This window comes from Lagenorhynchus albirostris, chromosome 19, assembly GCF_949774975.1.
Source record: "Lagenorhynchus albirostris chromosome 19, mLagAlb1.1, whole genome shotgun sequence".
NCBI lineage: Eukaryota > Metazoa > Chordata > Mammalia > Artiodactyla > Delphinidae > Lagenorhynchus > Lagenorhynchus albirostris.
Genome location: NC_083113.1, coordinates 31,756,896 through 31,779,011, shown reverse-complemented (window position 1 = coordinate 31,779,011; position 22,116 = coordinate 31,756,896). Strand labels below are relative to the sequence as shown.

General features: G+C 51.2%; 1 protein-coding gene across 6 annotated transcripts in view; it reads right to left on the bottom strand.

The window, feature by feature from the left end:
• Positions 1 to 1,616: 1,616 nt before the first annotated feature.
• SLC6A2 (solute carrier family 6 member 2) overlaps positions 1,617 to 22,116 on the bottom strand; it is a 37,959-nt gene continuing 17,459 nt past the window's right edge. For 5 of the 6 annotated variants that reach the window (XM_060132726.1, XM_060132725.1, XM_060132728.1 and 2 more), the window contains exons 5-15: positions 17,380 to 17,518; positions 12,460 to 12,594; positions 10,740 to 10,843; positions 9,371 to 9,495; positions 8,517 to 8,629; positions 7,141 to 7,269; positions 6,086 to 6,185; positions 5,011 to 5,111; positions 4,348 to 4,515; positions 2,752 to 2,823; positions 1,617 to 2,116 (exon numbers count right to left, since the gene is read on the bottom strand). In XM_060132726.1, coding sequence (XP_059988709.1) covers positions 2,093 to 2,116; positions 2,752 to 2,823; positions 4,348 to 4,515; positions 5,011 to 5,111; positions 6,086 to 6,185; positions 7,141 to 7,269; positions 8,517 to 8,629; positions 9,371 to 9,495; positions 10,740 to 10,843; positions 12,460 to 12,594; positions 17,380 to 17,518 — 1,210 coding nt within the window. In that variant the 3' untranslated portion in view covers positions 1,617 to 2,092. Of the gene's footprint in view, positions 2,117 to 2,751; positions 2,824 to 4,347; positions 4,516 to 5,010; positions 5,112 to 6,085; positions 6,208 to 7,140; positions 7,270 to 8,516; positions 8,630 to 9,370; positions 9,496 to 10,739; positions 10,844 to 12,459; positions 12,595 to 17,379; positions 17,519 to 22,116 lie in introns of those variants that run through there. The other variant, XR_009537323.1, reaches the window with a different exon arrangement.

Genomic DNA, 22,116 nt, shown 5'->3' with positions numbered 1-22,116 from the left:
CACTTGACTGGATGGATTTTTGTTTATGTTTAATGACAGCCCTGGGTGGGGTGAACCATATTGTGCTGGGAATTTCAAAGTGCTCTCAGCTGAGAGTCAGGGGCTCTGACTTGAGGGTCCAACTGGATCCCTTAGTAGCTGGGGAACCTTGAGCAAGAATGACTGAAATGCTGGACCTTGGTTTTCTCACCTGCAGAATGGGGACACAGAAGCCAGCCCTGCAGTACTTGCTGGGCGGATGGGAGTAAATGTGGATGAAAGTGCTTTGTTACAAACAAACAAACAAGCTGTCACACCTAGGGAGGAATTACCCTTCACGGGGCGGGTGGATTCAGTCACTTGTGAGGCCAAATTCCATCAGTGACGGGTCACCTTGCTCTCATTCCCAGACCCCTACCTGTTTGTTCCACTCTGTTGGATGCTCCCAGGCCCCCTCTTTTTCAGGGTCCAAGATACCTGCCACTTGGGCTGTCTCAGATTTTGAACTGAACGTTTTATATGGAGAGATCCAAGGTCTCCTGATTTTCCTACTTTTCTTTAAAGAATGCCATAAGGACCCTGTCCCTGGGAGAAAACCACCGCCATGCCCCCAGCCAGCCCATCTTCCACAGACTGCATGATCGATAGATTAGGCTCAGTGACACCCCACTTTCCCCAAAAGCACCTTTTGGATGTGTGTCACCCTCTACTCCCAGTGGAAATGATGTGGCCTTTTTTTTTTTTGCCCAAGATTCTGCAACAGGGGCTCCCACAGTCAGGACAATAACCCACAACTCTAGATTGCCAATGAGAGCGTAAGAAACTCAGACCATATGTTAAAAAAAAAAAATGCAAATGGATGCCACCGACTTACCAACTACAAATCGCTTCTCTGAATGAGCTGAGACCAGCCACCAGCACCACCAGAGGGCACCACTTATAAGTTTGTATCAGAAATCAACCTGAAATTCTCTACAACCGCCAACCTGCTCCGTCAATTGAGACTATTCTCCCCTCAACCTGAGTGACCGGGGTGCTATATGCTTGGTTCCATGCTGCCCTCCGCGGTGCAAAGTACGGCCCATGAGGAGAGACAAAGGGAGTTTTCAGGGCCCACTTCCCATCACTTGAGACTTCTGGTCCAGGCTGGGTGGGATTTCCCAGGGACAGGCTTTGCAGGTGTCTGTGAACAATACAGAAACAGACAGCCTGTCGGGCTGCCCTTGGACACCCACCTGGCCCCGTGAGGACAGCAGAGGATCCCGTAGCGGAGACATGCAGCTGGCCTTGCTGGGTTCCTGTCCTGAGTCCCCCAGGAAGGTCTCAGGAGCCACAGGTAGGTTCCTGAGCTCCATGCATCTGACAGAGCGAGACCCGCATGTGGTCTCTACAGACTTGTCTGCTGCTTCTGCAGAAGCCACTCACTGTGACACCCATAGCTCTGGACCCTCTGAGCGCCAGAAACCACAAGAATATTCCAGAACACACACAAATCAAACCCAGGTCAACCAGAGTGAAAACTAACTATGAAGATTTCTGCTCACGACCCCCCAGAGCTTCTATCCACGGACTTCATAACAGCGACAAATACCCCAAGCCCCCCAACCAAGGTCCAGACAACAGAGCACTGACCGGGGCAGACGAGAGAGGCAAGATCTCTGTACCTCCCAAACCCAGCTGGGCTTTTTATTTGTGTTTTGGTTTTACAGTGTCTGACCAAAAAGCAACATCCTCTGTCTGATCTGGTGGACTGAGGATTTCTTCTGCGGCCCAAAGTACCAGCAAACGAGGTGGGGAGTCCTTCCCAAGCCCGTGGACGTCAGCTCGGGCCGGTTCCCACACTGGGTGAGACTTCCTCAAAACTAAAGAGGTTCGACGGAAGTCATTTTTCCTGTTCCCTCCTCTCCTCCTCTCCCACAAGGCTTACCAATCCAAGCTCACAGCCCTCAGGCCAGGTGAACAGAAAGTGAACGAAAACCAGGTCACTAAATCAGTTGTTAACTTGGAAAAGAGGAAGAGGGGGGTCGGAGAGGAATCCCCAGACAGTGTCTGGGGTTGTAGGAAACCTTTGACCTGAACGTTGGTGCAGCAGGGTTCCTCCTCGGGGTCAGATTCAGATGGCCAGCCAGTGTTCCAACTGCAGAGGAAGACGGCAAGGCTGTTAGGCCAGGGCCAGGGCAGGCAGGGACTGAGGGACAAGGGCCAGCTGAGAAGGGCAGTAAGACACATGGAGGGGCAGAAAACACAGCTGTTTCCTTCAAAGACCTGCAGAACACGCAGGCCAATCCCCTAATTGTCATGGGCACCCAGAAAGGGCAAAGGAGCCTTCACAAAGTCACACGGTAAGTCTGAAGCAGGGGGGCTCACGGGACCCTCCTGGCTCCCCCACCCCCATATTTTACAGGGGAAAAGGGTAGGACTCAGGTCAACACGTTATTGATGTACCTACAGCGCTTCCTTCAAGATAAGAAATCCTCAGCCTAATTTGGGGATACTCCGTGGTCACAACTCAAAGAGGGAGAACCGAGTTTAGGAAAGTCTGGGCATTTGGTATCTCAGGACCAAGGAGTGGAGGGGCAGGCGACAGCTGGTAGAAGGCAGAAGACAGGCCCCTCTCCTCCGGTTTGTAACATCACACCCCCAGGGGCTATAGCCCACAGCTGCTCTGGGTTTTCTGGAGTGTGGTGTGTGGTCTTGCCTCCGATAGCACAGCAGGGAGCAGTAGGGCCCCCGCCCCGTGGCCCCCATCAAAATGGTCCAAGCTGCACCTACTTGGAACTGCCTGACGTCCCTCTGGGCCACCAGGTGATGTTCGTTCTCTGGGGTGATGCCATAGGCCAGTCTCTGTGAAAGGATGGAGAAGGGGAGGAGGCCTCAGCTTGGCCCAGGGACACCCTTCCAGCAGCCCAGAGGACACCACACATCAGGGCCACCTGCTATTTGGCCCTGAAGTCTCACATGGACAGCAGGAGAGGTTTGTACAAGACACTCCCCACCCTGGTTAGTTCACTTTGAGACATTCATCCAGTGAATGTTTATTGAGTCAATGACTGTAGTCACACACTGGCCTAGGCCCTGGGGATCCAGAGCTGAAGGTCACCCACACATTTTGCTTTGGGAGAGCTTACAGCTCATGGAAGGGGCTGACACTGAACAGAAACACAGACAGGCAGTTTTACAACCACGATTGGAGTCAGTGCTGCAGAGGACAAGTTCAGAGCACAATGAGAACTCAGTGATGGGACCTCAGCCCTGCCTGGGGATTGGGGCTGCCTCCTTGGGCTGTAGACACAGGGTGGACTCAGGGAATGCATCTGGAATCAATGTCTGATCACTAGAGGGGGATCCCAAAGTGTAGAGAATAAAAAGCTCAAAGCAGGTCCTGGTTCCACGTCCGGGATGAGCTCACAGAACATGGATCCTCCCAGTGACCCAGAGGTTCCTGGACTTTGGGATTTCATGGACAGGAAACATGTCACAGGGGGAGGGGGTCCCAGCCCTGCCTGGGACCCTCTGCCCTAAGTTCCTGTACAGCTCACTCCTTTATGTCCTCCTGTGTCTTTCTGTCCCCTCATGAGAACATGAGCTCCGGGGAGTGTGTCTAGAGCTGAGGATACTGCCTGCCCCGTACAGATTCTCAGTAAATATCTGTGAAGGGAGTGGATAAAGGAATGAAAGGATGAGATCTTTATAAGTAAGGGCATGAGGAAATGACTATCACCATTATTTATAAAAGAAAGGGCATTTAACAACCAAACTATAGGAAAGACATAATTTTAATGAAAACGCAGATCATGCGTATATGTACCTGCAATGTACACAGGTCAAAGAAGAAAATGTATTTTGGAAATCTCTGGTTTAGGCTGATCAGGTATCAGGTTCACAATAGAAGCAGGTGAAAGCCAAGATACAAGGTCACGGTGAGTTTGGATGGGGAGAGTGGGGGACATCTGGGGACATGACAAACCTTAGGAGGTGGGACACGGGAGTGGGCACAGTTAATGCAGATTAACTGCTCTTTAGGGGACTGGAGGGCTGAGCTCCTCACATAAACAACGGTAGGAACAGAGTGGGAGCACACGGTGCATATGACGTTCAACACGATAGCAGGTGCCGCGTGGTGACCATCTACCGTGTGCCAGGCCCTGCGCTAAGCACTTCCTTTCACCTTTCAAGGTCTGTATGATTACCCCAGGTTACAAATGTGGAACCTGAGGCTTGGGGTAAATAACGTGGCCAACGTGGCAGGTCCGTCTGACTCTAGATTCCGTGTCCTTCTGTCTCCCTCTCTCACCCCAGCGGGAATGACTCGGGATGCCCCCTCCCGTGCTGTCCCCCACCCTCCCCCAGGCTCGGCCCAGAGCTCACCTCGCGAAGGGAGCCCCGCGTGCTGAGGAACTTGTAGACGACGTAGGCAGGCACCAGGACCATGGAGGAGCCCGCGATGCCCCACCCGACCCAGTTGGCCCAGAGTGGGAAGATGTAGTCATCGTAGGTGAGCGGCTTGAAATTGATGATGCTCACGACCACCACAAACTGGGGGGAAGGGACAGAAGGAAGAGGGAGAGAGACAGGGAGAGGGGAGAGAGAGGGAAGGAGGCGGGAGAGAGGGAGAGATGCAGAGAGGGACCAGAGGGAAGTGAGGGCCAGCGTGTGAGATGGATGCAGGAATGGAGAAGATAAGGAAGGAGGGAGATCGAGAGAGAAAGGAGGAAGAATCCAAGTAAGGAAGGATAACAAAAAGGAGACAAAGAAACAGGAGCAATACAAAGAGAAGAAGACTAGAAAGGTGACCTTGGAACTGAGTGGTGGCACAGACAGCCCCCGGCCCAGACCTGGCCCCAGGCTGGCGACCCCTCTCATGTGCAGCCTCCTGGGAATCAACAGGGCGGAGCATCCTGAGCATCTGTCTGCGTGACCAGGGCCCTGCATCCCAACCTCCTCCCCTTAGAAGCAAATATCCCCACCCCCACCCTCACCCCAGACACACAGCACCCCTCACCCGAGGATGCCCAACCACACACTACACACCAGGAGGAACGCAGGGCTGACAAACTTCCAGCAGAGTCTCCAGTACAGGCCCGGCTTGAACCCCATCATCTGCTGGATGTCGTTGCTGAACCTGTCCACACCTGCGCACACACAGGGCAGGCCCATCACAGCGGCCCCTGCAGAGCCTGGGGCCACCCCTGCTGCCTTCCCAAGAGGGTCTGTCCCCAGGTGGACAGCAGAACAGTATCTCCTAAGACAGGGATACCCTGGCACTTAGGAGACCTGGGGACAGGCACTTGGTTGGTTCAGAACAGGGGAGAGAACACACTCAGGGGTAGCATCCCCTGGTAGATGCCGCCCCAATTCCTTTTTCAGAGGGAAAACCAGGGCTCGGGGAGGGGAGGGGACTTGGCCCTGGTTACACAGCCAGGGTGGCCTGACTCCAAAGCCCAGCTCTTTCCTCCCGCTCCCTCCCTCTTAAAACAATGATGGCTGTGTGTATAGAGCTTTCCCCGACTTTAATCTGGTAGAAGAGACCAGACTCTTTCCAATGAGTAGAAAAGAGTGAGTGACACATGGGGAAAAAATGAACAATGACAACACATTTCACTTTCTACCATGTTCTCCCCATTCAGCTCTGGAATAAGGTTGCCAGAGAAGATAGAGGACACTCAGTTACATTTGAATTTCGGAGAGACAACAAAAGTCATTTTAGTTTAAATAATTTCATGCAATATTTGGGACATATACTAAAAAAATGATTCATTATCTGAAATTCAAGTTTAACTGGATGTGTCGTATCCCAGATTTGCTAAACCTGGCAACCCTACTCTAGAGTGAATTACATGGCTTGAGGAGCAGCATCTTCCTCTGAGTTCCTCTCTAACAGCTGACACTGATGCCTTTGGGGCCCTTGCCTCCTCCTTTTAAAGGGAGCTCATGCAAAGATGAGCTGAGGGCTGGAAGAGCTGTGCCCAATAAGCAACGTGCTCAACTCTGGGATCAGCCAGTGACTGCCCTGGAAATGGAAAGCCCCTTTGCACCTCCAGGTGAAAAGGCTCCAGAAGCACACGGGGCCCGAGGCTTTTCCACACGCTCAGGACCCAGCACGTACCATAAAACCAGGAGACGCCAATGGCCTCCATGAGCACAGCAAACAGAATGGAGGTTCCCGCCGCAAACGTGTCCAGCAGGGTCAGCACGTATATTCCACCCTGGGGCATGGACAGAGAAAGCCTGAGGCCATGATGGATAGAAATGGCTATCAACTGTTACATCCATCAAAATTGAGCTGTCCCCTGTCCCGCTCACTCAGAACTCACACCCACCCCCAACACAGGTAATGGGGTTTCTGGTGCTACTGTGTTGCTGCTACGTATTCTACGTATTCTATGTATGAGGGTGGGGACTTCAGCCAGTAAAAAGCAAGATGGATTTTATCAATGAAAAAAAAAATGTTGCCTGCCACGTCAGTAAACAAAAGATGTTGCAGCCATCCTATTATAGCCATCCCTCTGAAGGTGAGCTCTGAGGGAATTCAGGATAGAAACAGGATGCCCGCCATCTAGCAGTCAGCAAAAAGCTCGGATACTGGCCCTAGATAGCTGAGGTCCATATCAAAGGAATGATTTCAGTGAGCCCAAACTCTTGCATCTTCCCATACATGGAAAAGCATGAGATTCCTTAACTTGAGACGTCTGGTTTTCTTTAGTCAACAGTAATCTTTTGATGTAACAACTACCTGGTCTTTGTTGCAAAAACTCATGTATCCTGGATCCTCCCTTACCTCTCTGGAGCAGTCGCTCAGAGCTATCTGAGATGCTGTGTCCCAGGCTTAAGTCCTCAGTTTTGTCCACCGAACAAAACATAATTCTCAGCTTTCAGGTTGTGCACTTCCTTCAGTTGGCAGTTTAAAATGGACTTTTGCTGTCCCCCCAAACCAACAAGCAGTTGAAAGATTTGTCTGGATATCCTCAGGCTCAGAAGGGACAGATAACAATGGGGTGTAACCCTAAGGGACTGGGCCACGGAGTTCAGGATACCAGGCGCTGCCATGGTTCCCCTGAGCTCACCCTAGCCCTACCTCCCAGCTTCAAGTCTGGGAATATCTGGCTGGATTGAAATGCAGCCTCAGAAGCCCCAGGTGACCCAGAGCCCAGCCCCCCTCACCTTGGTTATGCAAAACAGGGCCAGAAGGAAGGTTCCAAAGGAGACACCAAATGTGAAGAGTTTCCGGTGTCGTTTCAGGACCTGGAAGTCGTCGGCCAGGCCCGTGATGACCGCCTCCATGCCTCCCATCTGAAGGGAACCAGGCAGGTAGGATACAGAGGTGAATGAAAAATGTTGTCCAACATATCAGCAAACAAAGGATGCTACAGCCACCAAGCCATCAGCCACTACTGCTGCCCCCGCAAAGGTGCACCTGAGGGGACTCAGGATGGGAAAGAAAGGATACTGGCTCTACGTAGATCTGGTGCATATCAAAGGAATGATTTCAATGAGCCCAGACTCTTGCATCTTCCCATATATAGAAAAGCGCTAAATTCATTAACTTGAGATGTCTGGTTTTGTTTAATTAACAGTAATCTTTTGATGCTCTGACCACCTGGTCTTTGTTGCAAAAACTCCTACATATCCTGGCTCCTCCCTGACCTCTTCAGAGCAGTCCCTCAGAGCGATCTGAGAGCCTGCCTCCCAGGCTTGAAGTCCCCAGAAAGTCTGCCAACTGAAACATAATTCTCAACTTTTAGGTTGTGCACTTTTTTTTTTTTGCCGCACCACGTGCATGTGGGATTGTTAGCTCCCCAACCAGGGAGTGAACCTGTGCCCCCTGCAGTGGAAGCTCGGAGTCTCAACCACTGGACCACTGGGGAAGTCCCAGGTTGTGCATTTTTTTTTCAGTCAACACAGGAGTGAGGGACTCTCTGAACCCCAGTCTCAGGCCTCCCGGCTCCCTTGGACCTCCCGCAGCCCTGGACTCATGAACCCTGGAGGCTGCCTTGCTTCTCTAGAGAAATCAGCAGATCCTCCCTTCTCCCCATCCTCTCACCCTACTTCTGCCCTATTCTCAACCAACCTCAGAACTCAGAAACCATGTGGGAGAGGGTGAAGAGATAACTCCTGTCTCCCCCTTATCAACAGGGACCTGACTCCTGTCCGCTCACTCAGCCTGAGTGGATGCTGATGAAATACCCTGGGAAGAGTGGTTGGTTAGAGAACAAGAGTTCTAGCCACGCCCTCTCTGAATTCAGTTTCCCATCTGTAAAAGGAGAGTATTGGGCTGGCTTATCTGAGGTCCCTTCTAAGGTAGAGTTCCATGATGTCATCAAGTAGGTTTCTCTTGGCTCTTGGCTTTGGCCTAAATCTTGCCTTTCTGAGTGAGTACTGATTTCCTTGTTTGCATTTAAATAAGGTCTTCTGCAAACAACTACTGATCAGGGGCTTGAATACGGGGGAACTCTGAGTAGTGTGAGTGTAGTTAGGGGAGGGAGGGTCAGGTCTAGTGGTATCTGTGGGGGGATGGTATCCCCAGCCAGGTCACTCACTGAGCTGTCAATTCCCAGAGCCAGGAGCATGACGAAGAACACGACAGCCCAGAATGTGGATCCTGATAGGGTGGAAATGGCTTCTGGGTACAGGATGAAGACCAGGCCAGCTCCTGTAAGAAACATCAAGGACCTCATTAATAGCTGGGACTGTTGGTCTGAGCTGCAGATGATAGGAGAGCATTTTGAGGCCCAACAAGCCCCAGCCCAGCCCCATGATATTTGGGCAGTCATGTGTAGATGGAGCAAACCAAGGTCTAAAGATGACTGATGAAACCAGCTTCAGCCTGAGTTCACCTACGCACCAAGGAGGTTGACCTCAAAGAGCCAAGCCAGAGGGCAGTACCTCTCCTGGACAGCTACAGGCAACGGGCCTCAAACCCCACCTCCTGCACCCCATGAGGGATCCTCTCACTTTCAAAACTTTGTGATTTTCAGAGTCCATCAGAGGCAGCCCCTCCCCAAGTCTTGGCCTGTTTGTGGCCATAAGAATATGAGAAGCAGTGGGGAAGGACACGAGCTGGTTGAACAACTTCAATCGCCTGAGTCTCAGCTTTCTGATCTTTAAAGTGGGTCTATTAACACTTGCCTAGTAACACTGCAAGAACTAAACCAAGATACGTCAAGTGCTTAGCACAGGGGCTGGTACAGAGTCAGTGCTCCCAAATCTATCTGGTCTGGCCTGACTCAGAAGATGATTCTGCCTGGACTTCCTACTGATGGCCTCAAAGAAAGTGGGCAGCTGGGAAAGCTCCGTGTCCAGTCCTCTCAGTCCCACAGCCACAGGAGAACTGCTAAGAAAGAGGTGAGTTTTGCAGCCCCCGCCTCCTCAGTGGGCAAGTCTGCCCACCCACCTTCAGTGGCAACATCCTCAATGTTGACCTTGTGTTCATGGGCCATGTAACCAAGGATGGAGAAGATGGCGAACCCAGAGATGAAGCTGGTGACACAGTTGATGGTGCTGGTGAGCAGGGCATCCCTGAGAGAAAAGAAAGCACTGTTAGTTCAAGTGGTCTGACTCTCCCCAACCCCGCTTATGGACTGCTGGATCATCTATGGAATCCACGGCTTCAGATGCCAACCCCCTCTTCAGCGTCCCTGCTGCCACATGGGCCCCCAGCACCCCACCATCACAGGGTCAGAACCTGTAGGTGCAGGAAATAGGTCAGCAGCTTCTGGATGAAACACTTTAACACCAGAGCCTGATATCGAACTCTTGCTGGGAAATCGAGGCACCAGCCTCCTTCCTCAACAAACTTTCTGTGGCTCCCCAGTGCCTCCCAACTTTTCACCCAGGCATTCAAGACTTTGCTGAGATGACCCAACCTTCCTTCCAGGCTTATTTCCCATGACTCCCCAACACGTACTCTCTGAGCAAACCAGTCAACTTGCCGGTTCACAAACACACCACCTCCCCTGGCTTTGCTCATGCTGTAAGTTGTCCACTCACTCCGTGTCTGCCTATCCCAACCCTAACTATCTTCCAAGGCTCACCTCAAATGCACTTCTGTGCTCTTGCTGACCCCCCATCAGATGGCTGATCACCCCATTTCCTTAGCCTCCCTAAAGCCTGTCCCACTGGTATGCATTCATCCTACTCTGTCTTGTACCAGGGAGGTTATGATTCTGTCTTAAGCCTTTGATAGAGAGGGATGGAAGCAGCCCCATCTGTGCCCATGTCTGAAGCCCTCACAGCACTGTGGCTGCAGGAGGCAGCATTAAATGCTTACAGGACCAGGTGATCTAGAGCATGGTCTTCTGACTCTACGGCACTGAGCAGACTTCTCATTCTGCTGTGTGGTCTTAAGCTCTGACCCTGCTAGGCCCTCACCCCTCAAGCAACCAGCCTGGATATTCCAACCTTGTCTGCCTGGGCATCAGATGGACAGACAGGCAGTGCTGGCTGCTCTGAAAGCCACACAGTGCCCCTCTGTCCCAGCCACCCACCCTCATGATATCCCAGTGTTAGTGGCCTCAACTTTGCCAGCTCCTCACCCTGCATCTATCTGGGAGGTGTCCTGAACTGACATATGTTCATCAGGACCCCCATAGGCCATGTTGGAGTTCACAGAACATCCAGGATGGTCTACTCTGCTTCATTTCACGGGGAAAGAAACCCAAGCAGAAAATTTGACTTGTCCCAGACCAGAGCCCTCTCTCCCATCCCTGCAAGGGTTGATTCCCAGGATTTAGAGCTTTCCAGAGCCCCAGGAAGGATCTTACCTATAGCAGTTGTTGTCAAATTTGTTGTAACTAGCAAATGCAATCAAGACACCAAATCCAGCGCCCAAGGAAAAAAATATCTGAGTTGCAGCATCAATCCATACCTGAAATGGGCAGATAAAGGTCATCAGCCTCTGTTTCCACAGAATTGGACTACCTCACTGCTCCAGAAGGGCTGGGAAGTCCCAGGGATGCCCTAAGACCTGAGGAAATGAGGTCTGAACTAGAGATGGGCAGCCATGCAACTCCTGCTCTCCAGCAGCCTGTACAAAATCACTGTGGAGAGAGGCTGGGGTCTCTCTAGCATCTCCCAGCCTTGGGTGGTCATGAGTGAGTTCACCCCAGAGGAACTCACTGGCTCAATCTGACATCCTGATTTTCAAAGAAAGTTAATAAACAAAATGTTCTAGACTAGAATGTGGATAGGGCAAGGGCAAAGGGTTATGACTATCTCAGCGGTTATGGAGACAACATCTTCAGAAAGGGGTAATGATTCCTAGTAGCTTCTACCAACCCATAGACAGTGGTGACTCCTTGGTGGCCAGTCGGGTCTACTTCCTTCATCTTTTGGATGATGAAACTGCATGGCTGGAAGCCCGGAGATCTGAGCTCCTCTCCAACCTCTCAGCCTCATGGTCTTGCCCTGGTCAATTTCACTGTCTATATCTCAGTTTCCTCATCTGTACAGTGGGGATAATTTTACCTAGCTCACCAGGACTAAGCCACAATTCGGATTTGTGAGACTTCTGTCATCTCCCCACTCGTGCTATTCTAGACTTCCCCTGCTTTGTAAGCAAAGGGTGTAATGAGAGAAGCAATCTGATGGAGGAAGATATATCTGCTCCCTGAGACGGCACTCAGGCTGAGTTTCTACTGTCCAGAAAGACTTAGGATATTTAAACAATGCAGAACAGATAGAACTCTGACTTGCTTCACAATTTACAAGGCTGTTTCATGTCTTACGCTCTGTTATTTTTCTGACAGTTACTAAGGAAGTAGGGTTTTCTCTTGGTTACTGGGCTGTAACCCAGAGTTGTGCTAGGACAATGGGAGGTGTGTACTGGGAGGCATCCGTCCTAATCCTATGTTGATCTTGCCTGCCAGGATTATTATGGGTTCAAGTAGAGTGTGGAGAAGTCTTTGGGGATTATGAGGGGAAATATTGAGGTGTGGTCACTGAGGCAGACGCGAGGGAGGAGGTTGGAAATAATCTCAGCTGTGATTTGAAGATGCTCAAGGCACTAGGAACCTCTAAGATTGTCCCTGTTCCCAGCCTCACCGTGCTATTTTGGACTCCACTCCAAAGTCACCCCACCTTCATTGTAATCGCTGCCTCTGGGCAGGACAGTGAGCTGGAGGGGTACCAGAGGCCAGAGTTGGAGACCAGAGTAGAAATAGGGCTAGGGTGGCTGGGGTGAGGCTGGGGCCACGGCACAGGGCAGAGGTAAGAACCCAGGACAGGGTATTGCTTTCCTTGAAAGGAGGGGTCTGCAAAGGCCACTCAACAGAACCACAGATCCCGAGCCATCAGAGCTGGACAGGCTCACGGAGACTGTCAGGTGCAAATCAAATTGGCCTTGGTCAGGTAGAGAAGCTGCAGCCCAGAGTGGGAAGGATCCATCCCAGGCTACGCAGAGCTGGGACCAGATTTTCTTTCACTGCCTGCACCGAGAACCCTCCCCAACCCTGGCCCAAGGGTGGGTGGTCACTGGGCACTGACCGTGGCCTCTTTCAGACGGTAGAAGTCGATGTGCAGGTAGGCGTTGATGCCATTGGAAGCGCCGGGCAGCGTGATGCCGTGGACCAGGAGTACAAACAGCACGAGGTAAGGCAGCGTGGCCGTGATCCACACCACCTGGCGGTGGGCAAGGTCGCAGTGAGGGCCCGACTCTGCTGCCAGCGGGGTGGGGGGCTGGCGGGGGGCGAGCCAGTCACACCCTCCCCACACGTTCCTTCACACCGTGCGCGTGCTAAAAGCTCCACCTCTAGGCCAGGCCTGGGGCACTCCAGGACAGAGCGGACAGACCAAGGCTGCACCCCATGAGAAAGTCAGCACCTGGGGGCACCACTGCCAAGGAAGCCAAGGCAGTGAGGACGCAGACTCTCTCGGTGCCCAGCGCCTCCTGCTCTACCAGCTTCCTGCACTAACTAGCACCCTCACCTTTACGCCCTCCTTCCTCCCTTCTCTCCCCCTCTCGTTTACCTTCATTCAAGCGTGTCCTCCTAAGCTCACCACCCAGGGAGGGACGTGGCTGGGCAGAAAGCAGAATCCCTGGCTGCTCTTTATTTGGGGATGGATTTAGGGCAAAGACAAACTGCCTCATCCAGAAACCCATAAGGGAAAAAACTGTCCCCAGACTGAAAAGAGACACCAGCCCACCCTGCCCATGATGAAGAAACAGAGAAGAGAGGCGGGGAGAGGAGAAGGCTGCGTAGGCTTCCTCGCTGTTCCTTCTCACCCCTGACTATACATTAGACGACTCTGGGGGAAGTTACAGACAAAAATGTCCAAGTTCAGACTCCATTTTTGGAGTTTCTGATTTAATTGGTCCGGGATGGGGCTTGCAGTGCCTGCTTTAAAGGCTCCCTCAGGTGGATGCAGGGGACAAAGACAGGTGAGGATCATTTATTGAGCAATTTCCATCTGCTAGCCCAGCAGCGAGGACCTCTCATCCCATCCTCCCAGCTGCCCTGGAGGCGGGCAGGATCAGGAACTGCGGGGTGAGGACACTGAAGCTTAGGGAGCCTCATTCATCCCGAGGTCACCCATTAGTGAATGATGGTGCCGGGACTCCAACCCACCAACCAACACAAAGCCGTGTTCTTAATCCCTCACGCTACTGCATGTTTGAGACCCATGTGCAAGTCCTGGCTCTGCCAGGCTGTGAAACCCTGTCCCTCTCTTGGCCTCAGCTTCCCCATCTGTACAAGCAGGCTGGAGCACATGGCTTTGGAGAACCTTCCAGTTCAACACTGAGGCGTTTGGTACAGGCTTGTAGTTTCTAAGTGCTGGTTCAGCCAACACCTATGAGTGGGGGGTGGGCAGACAGGACTCCAGGGCGGCAAGCAGCACTGTGTGCACACTTGCCCGATGCCCTGGGGGCTGACTGGCCTCCGCCCTCTACCCTGCGGTGGTCGGTGGGCCAGGGTCACAGAGTGTGTGGTCTGCGGTAACCCCTTTCCCTGATTCAGACTGTACCTCGCCCCCCAGTATCCCAGCTGCCAGCTGTGGAGCCATCTTCCCAAGAACAGAGCCTTCACCGGCCAAGACAGGAAGTTTGAACACTTGCAATTCATTTCAGGCCAGCTCTGTGGCTTTGGCAGCCTGCTAAGAAAAGATCCGTGTCCTGTTCCAGACGTAGTCTGGGAAGAAATAAGCAATGCTCTTGGTTTTCTCATGAGCCAGAGTATAAAAACAATGAAAGACAGGACACTGCAATGTCCTGCATGAAGTTCCTTATTCTAGAAAGCCCCTCCCTATGGACTGCAGGGGTCCTCGCCTGCTCTGGAGGCAAAATGTGGGCAGGGACTTCAGGCGGCAAGTGTCCATCTGCGGGGGGCTTCCTAGGGCAACACTCCTGCCCCACTCGTCATTACACTCCTCAGGGGAGGGCGTGAGTCCTCCTCCTCCAAAGGTGACTTTGCACAAAGAAACGGAGCATGCGAGTCTCCCCTCCTTTTCTCTTTAGCATCAGTCTCCCCATAGACAACTCAGGCCTGCTCCAGCCAAGTGCTAAACAAGGTGGGGCAGGCTGTACCCCTTTGGCGATGGCTACAGGAAACTTAATCTTGAGGTGTAATAGTAGAAGCCCGTGGTGGCCCCTCACCCAGGCCAGCAGCAGTAGTAGAGCTCATACACCTTCTGCAGCTCTGCTGCCTGCAGAGGCCAGGAAAGCCCTGCTTTCGATACCCAGGAGAGGCACAGAGAGACTGGACAAGGCTGGCCTGGGGCTTCTGTAGTTTTGCTTGCAGCTGAAAACCCTTTCCCTCTGCCCCATCTCTACCTGACCTAGCCCAATGCCACCTTCTCCATGGTCTTTGCAGACCCTCTCAGTCTGAAGAGCTTCCTTCTTCCACTAATGTAACATCTTATGGTTTTCGGACCATGGGAACTCATGGTAAGAAAAACCTTATTTATCGAGACGTATGGGTTGCTATAACTGAAATGCAAAAATTCCACAAGACATCTCTATCTTTAGTATGTGCAATGCACGCTGTTATTATCTAGACGATTTCATTTTGAAAAATTGTGGTGACCCACTAAATTGATTTAATGACAGTTGAAAAACCCACAGTTTGTATCTCAATTAAAGTGCAACCTACCTGATGTAAAATTGGTTTCAAGGTAAAGTTAAGTTTTTTAAAAAGCAAGATCTATAATAGTGTGTATAGTTTGTGACCATTAGTGTTTATTGAAAGGGGGACACACATATGTCTCGGAACGGAGATGCAAGAAAATAATAACATTGACCTACACCTACCTGTCTATAACACGCATAATACTACAATCAATTGAATCTGTCTTATTTCTTCTTGCATCACTAGTACTAGCATCAAGCCTGGCACATAGTAGGTATCCATAAATGTTTACCGAGTTGAATTCAAAAGAACACTTAATGAAGTTCCCCAAACTTATTTACCCACCTACCCTTCTTCCTCCCTTCCCTTCTTTCCTCACTACTCCGTCAATAAATATTTACTGAAGACCTACTATGTGTCAGGTGTTGGGATGGTTGTGGTCCTAGCCTGGTTTTGCTCTATCTTAGAATTCCTCCAAGCCCTGGTCTGCATTTCATTTGGGTTCTTCCTTGGGGCAGATACCATGTCTCCATTACGCTGATAGGAAGTTCCACTTCAGGCTCTTGTCAAATTTCATTCCCGTTGGCTGCTGGTCCCCTGTCACTATCTTTGCTATCTATGGCATAACCAAGACTTTAGGAGAACCAGAGAGAACCCTGATGCACGCCACTTTTCAAAATCAGTTGCCTAGGGCTTCCCCGGTGGCGCCATGGTTAAGAATCTGCCTGCCAACACAGGGGACAGAGGTTTGATCCCTGGTCAAGGAAGATCCCACATGCCACGGAGCAACTAAGCCTGTACGCCACAACTACTGAGCCTGAGCTCTAGAGCCCGCAAGCCACAACTACTGAGCCCACATACCACAACTGCTGAAGCCTGTGAGCCTAGAGCCTGTGCTCCGCAACAAGAGACGCCACTGCAATGGGAAGCCTGTGCACCACAAGGAAGAGTAGCCCCCGCTTGCCACAACTAGAGAAAGTCCACGCGCAGCAATGAAGACACAACACAGTCAAAAATAAATAAATAAATTTAAAAAATTCAAAATCAGTTGCTTAATGAAGGTTCTCATAAATTCACGCCTACCTGATTATTGTTGCCTTGTAACCCCCAATGAACATACACACTGTGTGTTCCACACTGACTCTGGGCTTTACCACAAGACTTATCTTGTTCATTGGGACAATAGCAAGCATGATGAAAACAGAGACTGGAAGAGCTACTTGTACATTGGGGCTTGTCTGCTTGGAACATGCTCTTGGAACTCAGCCATCATGCTGTGACATACCCAAGCTACAGGGCGAGGCTGTATGGAAACTACCCAAGGTGCTCTGGTTGACAGCTCCAGTTAAGCTCCCAGCCAGTACCAACTGCCATCCATGAGTGTTAGCCATCTTGGAGGTTCCAGCCCAGTCAATCCCCCAGACATGTAGCTCAGGCAATATCACATGGAGCAGAAGAACCACCTTGCTGAGCCCAGTCAACCCACAGAATCATGAGAGGTAATAAAATGGCTGTTATTTTACTTCTCTACATCTTGAGGTATTTTGTTACACAGCAATTGCTAACCAAAACACTGGACAGAATATTTCCCAGCTACAGCCTCTTTAATACAGCCAAGCTCCACATGGACCCATAGGGTCCAAATGGAGCTGTTGTTCTCATGATATTCGTCGGGCTCAGAATCAATGTGGGCCATGACCTGAGTATACTCCACCATGAGGTGCTGACTATGGGGGGCACTGTCACCTAAGTCAGAATGCCAACTCTGGCAGGCTCTCTTAGGCCATCAAACCCTGTGCTCCTCTCTCCAGGAAACGTAGACCCTTGCGAGCACTCCCCACTGTGTCAGAGGATGCCCCAGGATTCATCTAGATATCTTCTGGAGCATTCTCATTTACTCAAAAATTCAGAGGTGGGAACAATCAATTTTATAGTGAAGGAAATGGTTATATGCTGGAGAAGGCTGCAATATTTGCATGCAGTTTTAGTCCAGAATTTAAGATTTATCAAACACATGTCAACAGGTTGCTTTGGGCTTTTTCCAGAGACCCTTGGGGTGTCCCGTTCCCTGGTCTCTGCTATTAGGGAGGCTTTGGTGGGAAATTGTGAAGAACTCTGATCCACTTGCACTCCCTCATCCTACTGCTGGGGAGTCCTGGGCTTAGGGAAGGGAGGGGATTCATCTAAAATCTCCAGCAAACCAGTGGTAGAGCTGGGGTGCAAACCCAGGTTTTGTACTTCTAGCTCCACCTTTTCTTTTCACCAACTACCTGTTTATAGGTAGAAAAAAACATCTTTTTTGAGGCCAACCTCCCAACTGAAAGAGAAACAAAGATATTACCTTTCCTGATGTCTTCACTCCTTTCCAGAGGCTAAAAAACAGGACGATGACGACGACAATCAGACAGAGCAAGAGCTGCCACTGGGGCAGGCCAATGTCATGAATCCCGCTGCTCTCGTGAAGGTGCAGGACGCCACGTCTGCGGGGAGGAGAGGGGAGTGGACCGGGGAAGATGGTGTCGTCAGGGAGGATGATCAAGGCCTCGACCACAGGCCAGTCCTCGAAAGCGCACATTGATGGAGACAGGCCCTCGGCTGCCCCCGCTACAGCCCTGCATCACTTGGACCTGCCCTGCATCGTCATGGCCTGTGCCCAGCACCTCCCTGCCCTGGGCCAGCAACTCATCTGGGGAGACGTCCCCACCCAAGGCTGCTTTTTAAATGGTAACAGAAGCTTTCAACATAACAAATATCTCTTGAGTGCCACCTGCAAGCCAGGTCCTAGGGAGAGGGTGGTAAATAAACAGAGGAAAGGTCTCTGCCCTCATAGCACTCATGGTCTAAAGCAGTGGACACTGGAACATTTGGCAATGTCTGGAGATGTCTTTGATTGTCACGACTTGGGTAGGAGACATCTAGAGGATAGAGAAGTGGGACATCCTATGATGCACAGGACAACCTAAACATCCTATAAGGCACAGGACAGCCTCCAAAATTCCCATGTTGCTGAGGTTTAGAATCCCTGGTCTAGAGACTGAGATAAGAGTAAACTTTTCTCCTATTTGGGAATATCTACCCCAACTAAAGGTATGTGTATCCTCTGCTTTAGCAATTCCACTCCTGGGTGTTTGCCCAGTAGAAACATTGTACATATGTTCACCAAAAGACATGGTCTAGAATGTTCATAGCAGCATTATTCATAACAACCCCAAATTGCAAAATAAATATCTATAAACAGTAGACTACAGGGACTTCCCTGGTGGTCCAGTGGTTAAGAATCCGCTTTGCAATGCAGGGGATGCTGGTTCGATCTCTGGTCAGGGAACTGGGATCCCACATGCCTTGGGGCAACTAAGCCCGTGCGCCTCAACTAGAGAGAAGACTGCGCACTGCAACAAAAGATCCCGCGTGCTGCAACTAAGAACCAATGCAGCCAATAAATAAATAAATATTAAACAAAACAAAACAAAAACAGTAGACTACATAAATTATGATATATTCATAAATTGGAATATTATATAGCAACTAGCTCCGTATGGATGAATCTCACACACCTAATTTCGTGAGAAAGAAGTCAAAACCGAAAGAGGACTGCTGGGGGCAGGTGACAAGGCTGTGGACAAGCAGGTGATGGCTCCAGCCACATGGAACTCCTGGGTGACAATAGCTGGTGCAAACATTCCCCATCTTGAGCCCTTTTCCTCTTCAGTAAAATGGCTCTCGCGAGGCTTACGTTGCAGAATGTGAGACAGTGCCTAGAACCCAGGAGATGCTCAGCGCCAATGGTCATTGTAACTATCATTCTGACTGAGTCCCAGCCTTCAAGGAGCAGCGGGCATTGGCAAAGAAGCTAAGGAGTGCCCAGAAAACTCCTGAAAGGGAGTCACTGTGGCGGGCTCCACTGAGGGGCTGGCTGGTGCCTTCTCTGCGGGCCTGTGGGAGAGCCGGTGAGTTGAGAAGGGGTGGCCAGGTGTGGTAGGGGCGAGATGGGGAGAGGGAGGTGGGTGGTGACAGGAAAACAGAGGAGTCTGCAGTGAGCGCTCAGGAATGAATGAGCAGAGCTGTGTGGCTGATCAAGGGCCACAAAGACCCGTGTCCCCATCTCCAGAACGGCCTTCATCCCCACTGCCCCCAGGCAGGATGCTGTGGACACAAACTACTCACCCTGCATCAACTTTCCTGAGCAATCAGTCTCTGTGTCTGGCCCCTCCTAGCCCTAGCTCTTGGAAATCAGCTCAACCAACACCCCCGTCCTCATGGCCCGATGCCAGGCCAGACCCACATTCTGTTCCTCCAGGACTACTGTAAAAACCTCCCCATCCTCCCACCACCCCAGTCTCTCTACCTCCAGTCAGCCTCCTTAAATCTACAGTCTGTGCTGCTGTAGAACCATCCGATTCATCTGAAGTTGTGTTCTAACTTTGTCACTCTTCTGCCCCCAAATCCTCAGAGGCTCCTTATCACCTAAAACAGTGGTTCTCACTGGGGGCAATTTTGCCCCTGCTTTCCCTGGACACTTGGCAACAGCTGGAGACATTTTTGGTTGTCACAGCTGGAGGGCAGAGGGGTGTTACTGGTGTCTAGTGGGCAGAAGCCCGGGATGAGGCTAAACGTCCAAAATGCACAGGACAGCCTTCCCACCGCAATTATCCAGCCCCAAATGTCAAAAGCATCAGCGCTGTGGAATCCTGGTAGAGAGGATAAAAACATGTGCCTTTCAGAATCGGAGGCCTTTCTCAGTCGTCCTGTACCAAGGGCACCCCATGCCTTGCCACACCATGCCTTTGGCTCCTGGCGACCACCAGCCACTTGTCATTCCCGAATTATATGAAGCTCTCGTCACTCTAGGCTTTGGAACCATCTGTTCCTTTATGCCTAGAACACACTTCCTGGCCCAATGTGTCTGCCTGGTGAACTTCTGTCCCTGCTAGTCTCAGCTCAAAACTGAGGCCCTGGCTGAGGTCCCTCTCCTATGATGAGAAGGAGGGAGAGAGTGGGAAAGGGAGGGAGAGAGAGAGAGAGAGAGAGAGAGGAAGAAGAAGGAGAAGGAGGGGAAGGAGGAGGAGGGGGAAGAGTAGGGGGAGAGAGAGGAAAAGGGAAGGGAGGAGGGGGAGGGGAGGAGGGGGGAGGGGGAAGAGTAGGGGGAGAGAGAGGAAAAGGGAGGGGAGGAGGGTGAGGGGAGGAGGGTGAGGGGAGGAGGGTGAGGGGAGGAGGGGAGGAGGGTGAGGGGGAAGAGGAGGGAGAGAGAGAGGACAAGGGAAGGGAGGAGGGGGAGGGGAGGAGGGGGGAGGGGGAAGAGTAGGGGGAGAGAGAGGAAAAGGGAGGGGAGGAGGGTGAGGGGAGGAGGGTGAGGGGAGGAGGGTGAGGGGAGGAGGGGAGGAGGGTGAGGGGGAAGAGGAGGGAGAGAGAGAGGACAAGGGAAGGGAGGAGGGGGAGGGGAGGAGGGGGGAGGGGGAAGAGTAGGGGGAGAGAGAGGAAAAGGGAGGGGAGGAGGGGGAGGGCAGGAGGGGGAGGGGAAGAGGAGGAGAAGCATGGGGTTGGGGAAGGGAGAGGGGAGGGGAGGGGAGCGAAGGGAAGGGAGGAGATTGGAAGAGAAGAGAGGCCGGGCATATCTAAAAATATGGAGAACCAGAATCAGGTACTGAGCCCATCTGACTCTTAATCCTGCTTCTTCCCATTTCTTTCCATACGGGCCAAGTATTGAATGGTATCAATAACCATTTGGCCAATTTGACTGTTAAAATCATGAAAAAAAAAAGGCACTGAACCAACTGTGCTTGCCCTCAAACGTGCTAAAATGACTCTAGAATCCAATCAGATGGCCGAAACGCCTCCTAACCGGCCCAGGTGACCCACATGTGTGTGAGGTCCACTTTCAGCCTTGCAGTGGTTGTCTAGATATTTCATCAGTGAAAAAGCCAGACTCCAGAGCTGATTTCCAAGAAAAGTGAATCCAGCCTCCTCTCCCGTAACAGGCCGAAGTCTTGGGGATTAGTACAAGTAACTTTGTTGTTTGTTGTAGTTTTCCAGCAGTTTAATGAAAATGAATCATCGTGGAGTACATGGTCCAGACTTTCCGATGTCTACAGGCCAAATGGGCTCAGATCTCGCTTGACATTTAAGTGCAAAGGGTTAGTGTTGGGGTGGAGGGAGAGTTCTCTTCCCCACCAGGGACACGCAGCGGGTAGAAGTTTTCTATTCCCTGAGCGTGTTCACCAAGGGTGCCCTTTTACAGATTAAGTTACAGAGCCCCGGGGTTTCCTTCAGCCTTGGGCTATTTGGCCTCAGGCCTAGAGCCTGGGGAGTATCGAAGTTTTGTTCCCTTGAATGATATGTTCAATCTGTCAGCTTAAATAAGTACAAGATGGCAAGAGAATCGGCCAGCAGGCTCTGAGGAAAGCAAAAAAAACCAACTAATCTCTTCAGGGTTGGTTGGCCCTGGGAGTCCTACCTGCTGGGTCCCCAGACTGAGATGGGGTAACTTTTAAAGCAGAAGCATTTAGATAAAAGGGCCATTAAAAACAAAGTGAGAGAGTGGCATGGACATATATACACTACCAAACGTAAAATAGATAGCTAGTGGGAAGCAGCCGCATAGCACAGGGAGATCAACTCGGTGCTTTGTGACCACCTAGAGGGGTGGGATAGGGAGGGTGGGAGCGAGGGAGACACAAGAGGGAAGAGCTATGGGAACATATGTATATGTATAACTGATTCACTTTGTTATAAAGCAGAAACTAACACACCATTGTAAAGCAATTATACTCCAATAAAGATGTAAGCAAAACAAAAGAAAGCAAAAACAAATCCAGAGGCAGCTCATGACTTAGATACTGAGAAGCACAAAAAAGCAGCTTCAGGGTGAGAAAGAGATGCATGAGAAGGGCTCTGATCTACCCACAGACACTCCTGCACTCCTGTCCCGAATACACCCCACTGGAGACTCTGATGGGATGGAAGAGAAGACAGGGGAGAGGCCTGTGGATGGGATGAGGGCCTTAACTCAGACGGCCCGGGTTCGGATCCCAGCTCTGCCACTTCCCTAAAACCTGTACCACTACATTCTTATCTGGAAAAT